The sequence below is a fragment of the Eimeria necatrix genome, genomic scaffold (genome assembly GCF_000499385.1).
Source record: "Eimeria necatrix Houghton genomic scaffold, Enh_scaff163, whole genome shotgun sequence".
NCBI lineage: Eukaryota > Apicomplexa > Conoidasida > Eucoccidiorida > Eimeriidae > Eimeria > Eimeria necatrix.
Window position 1 is genome coordinate 51,375 of NW_013652324.1, and position 4,687 is coordinate 56,061.

The following is a 4,687-nucleotide window of genomic DNA, read 5'->3' on the forward strand; positions in this document are numbered from 1 at the left end:
TTGAGTTCTACATAGTGCAGTGATGCACGATAGCTGTTCTCGAACGTGCCCCTAATACACTTAAGTCTGTCTAACCTATAAATAGAGTATGTAGTGGAGCGTCTGCAGCACTGTATGTGTTATTAGACCCTGCAGGTTCTGTGGCACGGCCTGGGTCGGGCGCTGTCACAATCCTTGTAGTGGGCAGTGTCTCTCTCCACGCCACGGGGCCACGCGCTGCTGACAAAGTACAGTTCTATCTGGATGACTATTGGGACTTTTTATTTCGTAACGTCCCGTGGCTTGTTGTGCTTTAGAACCAAGCCGCGCGTAAGAGCGTTCAATTTAGGACTGGCTAAGGTAGCCGCTCATTCGGATTCTAGATAGTAGCCATGCCGGATATGGTTCAACACATTCCACTTAGTAACAAACTAGCAACTCAACGCCATGACATGATCGTGAAATTTACATGATCGGCAAGTTATTTCTGATATTTCCCTGGCGAGGTTCCGCCTGACCCAGCTTGTAGTTTGGGGCTGTGTGCGCATGCGTTGGAAACAGAGATACCTGCTTGAAAAGCGCAAGCTCTCTACGCATACAAACTGCACACTTAAAATGAATACGAGCAAACATAAATGTTCTTTTTGAATAGGTTGTGCCGTTAAGCATGTAGTGTACTCGAGGCATCAAGCTGTGCTGGTTTGCCGGTGTTACTTGAACTGAATAAAGGTCCACGCCCCACATTCGGTGTTGCTGTAACACTTATGTCTCATTCATTGGCTGTCGGGAAAAGTTACGCTAATATCTGTAGCCTTAATAGTGATTACATCATGCAGTTGAGGGAATATCTCAAGAGTGATATTCGAAAGACAGTTCCGCCGACGGCTCTTTACCGTATCTTCATAAAGGTGATCGTATCTCTCACGCACACATTTTTCATTTTTAAGCGAGAAAGTCTCGGACTACCATCGATCCATACGGCAACGGAGTGCCAATGGCGCTTCGCACCTGCCTTTTAATTTTGATAGGCCTTCCAATCAACTGTGCCCCACCTTTTCTCCTGTCTCTCGCATCTCAAGATGTTTCAACAAATGTGGAAGGCATGCTCTTGCCCCAGCACCATTTCACAAGAAGCAATCATTCTGTAGAGGGAGTTGAAAAGGCAAGCAGTTGCGCAGACAATGCCACTGTTAAAATGTCTAGGACGCATCAGTTAGAGAACGAAAAAGAAAAGGAGCCACAAAGAAGACAGAAGAGGTGGGTTCATAAGTCTCACAAGAGTTACTTAGTTCTAAACTGCCAGAACAGTGGTGAGCCTCGAAACTGGAGAGGTTCCGCTGAGGCATATGGCCGTGGCTTAATATGCGAATTGCTTTCCCTTCGCTGCGAGTCAAATGGCAAAGACAGTTTCCATTGTGCTGTGTTGGCAGTCCTAAGATGTTGGAAAAGATAGCGTCTGCTTTTGCAGAAGTGCTGCCTACATCCGAAGGCCACTCGCAAGTAATTGTGGGACAGTCCTGTGATCACACGGCTAGGAGGACCAGCGCACAGACTCAACGGAGAATCAAAGCTCTACAGATATTTTTCAAAAGAATCGCCGAAGACAGGAAAATTGGCCCTTCAACCGGAACAGTTTGCAACAGAGATTCCACAGAAAAGCAAGATGGTACAGAGTCCAACAATGTCCATGCAAAAAACCCAGAGTCTTCTGCAGAAGCCACCAGAAAACGAACAAAGAGGGGCAGAAACAGTGCAACAGCACCATCAAATGGAAGCTTAGTCAGAAGTAATTCGCACAGGCTTGAATCAAAGACAGAAGGATTTGTGAAGCCCGTTAACACCGATGCAGAAGCACCCCGTGTTCAACTGCAGTCAACACAAGTTCAGTCGCATGCCAATTATTTTGCCGTTAACCCCTCACAGAACCAAAGCGCCGATGAAGACCCTCCGCCTGATCCCGTGACCAAGCGGCTCCTGGCTCGGATGTCTGCAGCGGTGACTGTTGAGCAGCGCTCAATTGATTTTGGGCATGGCCTGCTTCTATCACCTGAAGAAAAAGAATACATGGACCGTTTCGTCTTTGCAGAGCTTTCTAAAATTCCAATAATGCCCTATATTGCCCCTGTAGTAGAGGGACTTTTGTTTGCTGAGACATTCGACAGAGAAGACGTGTTCGATACGTGGATTGTTTCCAAGAGCTCCACCCACTCTGGTAACCATAATATCCTTTCAAACCGAAAAAAATATTGGCCGAACGCTTTTTAGTTGGACGCGTGTAAAATAAAGGAAACGCATGTTTTAGTGGCTTCTGGTTGGGGATTGTAGACGGTCATTCATCCTACTGAGGCTTCTTTGCCGTCTAAGTTTTCATTTAATATGGGGACGTTGGGCAGCCATCAAGTGCACATAACTGACATGCCTTGAGCAAAGGGTGTTCTTTGGAGACTCCTGTAGGGCGATGGAATCACGAGTTAAGACAACCGCATGTAATTGAAGGGGACCGCGGACTAATGACTGCTTCCAAGGTGAGCTGCGGGCAAAGTTTCTCAGCGAAAGCCGCTCCTTTTGTGCCTTTCGACACCCACTCGCTCGTTTCCAATTTCTTCTAAGTTCTGTGTAGGAAATCCTTATAGACGAGCTCATGGCTTGAGGCTCGTCATGTACCAAATGCTATATGCGCGCGACATTCAGGGTCTTCGACACGCTATTAGCACTTTGTTACCCAGATATGCGATGGTTTCTTCTGAAGATCCTCTAGTGCTGCAATACGAGTTGCAGCATCAGCAGCCAGATTTCACCTGTGGAGGCGGTTACATGACATTTTTCCAATCCGATGCACAGTCACAGCAACAATTCGACGAGAAAACTCCATACTCCTTGCGGTTTGGAGCTGACCAGTGTGGGAGACGTCGAGAAATCATATTTAAGGTCAATAGTAAATGTCGAATAACTGAAAAAAGGTATTTCTATCTCCCCTGTCGGGTACAACCCAGTGACTCCCTTTCGCGAGAGTACTGTTAAAGCAGAGGCTATACTGCGCAATTGGGCTGTCCTTTGAATGCTCAGCGTTACCCATACGCTCTTTCCTCGGCTAGCGCTGCCTTTCAGTGACCGTACGCGTCTTTTAACGCTAATCGTGAAACCAGATGGGGCATTCAAGATACTGCTGGATGGAAAAACTATTCGCAGGGTGATCTTTTGTTGCCACCGACCAACGCCACTAGTGGCTCTCAATCGCAACGTCTACTTTGGTCATCACAAACTCATGTCACGTCCTTGCACTTTGCGTGTTGTCATCCACTACTAGGGGACAATCTTTGCTGACTTGAGACCGCCATGGCCACACACAGGCCAAACGATTCAGGTAAACTGGAATGCGTGTGACCCTCGATCTGCTTCGCGAGCTTTCTAGATAAAGGCTTTCATGACTCGCTCTTGACGCTGCTGGCCTACTGACCAAACCTGCATTTGCATGTGGCTGAAGTAAGTAAAACGCATACGATTCTTTTCTGTATGCTTACCTTCGCGTGGCTCTAAATTCAGGAGCTGCCCACAGAATTTCCAAGCTTCAACGCAGTAGGCTTAGTATTCATGGCGATGGATAGTGGGACTCTTGTAGACAACATTGTAGTCGGAAACGATGTCCAAGCTGCTCAGAAATTTGCAAGAGCAACGTTCTGGGTAGGCACCGTATGCTGTAACCGTTAGATGCTGAGGCCTTCGTAAGGTCAGAAAGCAAAGCAGCACATTAACATGCTCAACTCTGCTGCTTTAAGTATCATGACAGTGTCAGCTACCTGTTGGCGTATGCACCGCATCCATTCTATTGAATAGTAACAACAGTGTTTGACAAAGATTGTTTCAAGACGCATCTACACAATGCAAAACAAAAGAAGTTGTAAAAGAGGACCTTTAAGTCCACAAAAGAGCAAAACGCTGCCAAGAAAACGCTTTGGCAAGTCTAAATATTACATCGGTGATGAATGCAACAGCACAACTGATTCAGCAGCTTGAATACCAAGGCAGCTACCTTCTGTGTGTGCAGAAACGAATGGAAGTGGAAGACAAGGTTGCCGAAATTGCATTCAGGACGCGGAGCGCTGCTCGACAGGAGATCCGTTCGCTGCGGCGCGAATCTGAAGCACTTAAGGCCATCTCAAACTCTCATCACGCGAATTACGGCACAACGCAGCTTCGAGTGAAGACCGAACAACTCTTGCAGCAGGCAAACAGCTTTTCCGCATTTGTACAAAGAACCAAAAATTTTACTGAATGGACGTCATTGAACCCCATGGACCACCAAATGGGAAATTACCGTATGGCTGGGGCATCGAGAGAAACGGAACACAAAGAAGCTCTATTGAGTGGCGAGGAAGCAGATGAAAGCATCCTGAGTGGTGGATTTCTTCTCGCAAGCACTGTGATTTCAGGGTGAGAAAGTCAAGCTGAGGGCCACAGGGCATGGAAATTGGCAGCGTGCTAGCACCAAACTGGCTTGAATGGATGCCTCATGACAGTCCAGTCCACACCAACGAGTGTAGAGAAGATGAGTACTGCAACTGTACTTCTTCTAATAGTGCTTCTATCACCCGCACTACTGTGTTCGTGTAGGATTGGATTACTGTGGGCATGCAGACGGGCCTTTCCGTCTCAATATAGGTATAAGGGCTGCGCGTCTGCTAGCTTTGCCAACTGTGGACTGCTAGGC

General features: G+C 47.2%; 1 protein-coding gene across 1 annotated transcript; it reads left to right on the plus strand.

Annotated features, from left to right (window-relative positions):
• Nucleotides 1–1,341: 1,341 nt before the first annotated feature.
• ENH_00019190 (calnexin, putative) lies at nt 1,342–4,414 on the plus strand (the record flags this gene model as incomplete). Its single annotated transcript, XM_013579359.1, has 6 exons — nt 1,342–2,191; nt 2,434–2,504; nt 2,671–2,939; nt 3,046–3,271; nt 3,523–3,660; nt 4,025–4,414. 6 exons carry the CDS (start codon nt 1,342–1,344, stop codon nt 4,412–4,414), a joined length of 1,944 nt encoding a protein of 647 aa, XP_013434813.1.
• Between the last annotated feature and the right edge of the window lie 273 nt (nt 4,415–4,687).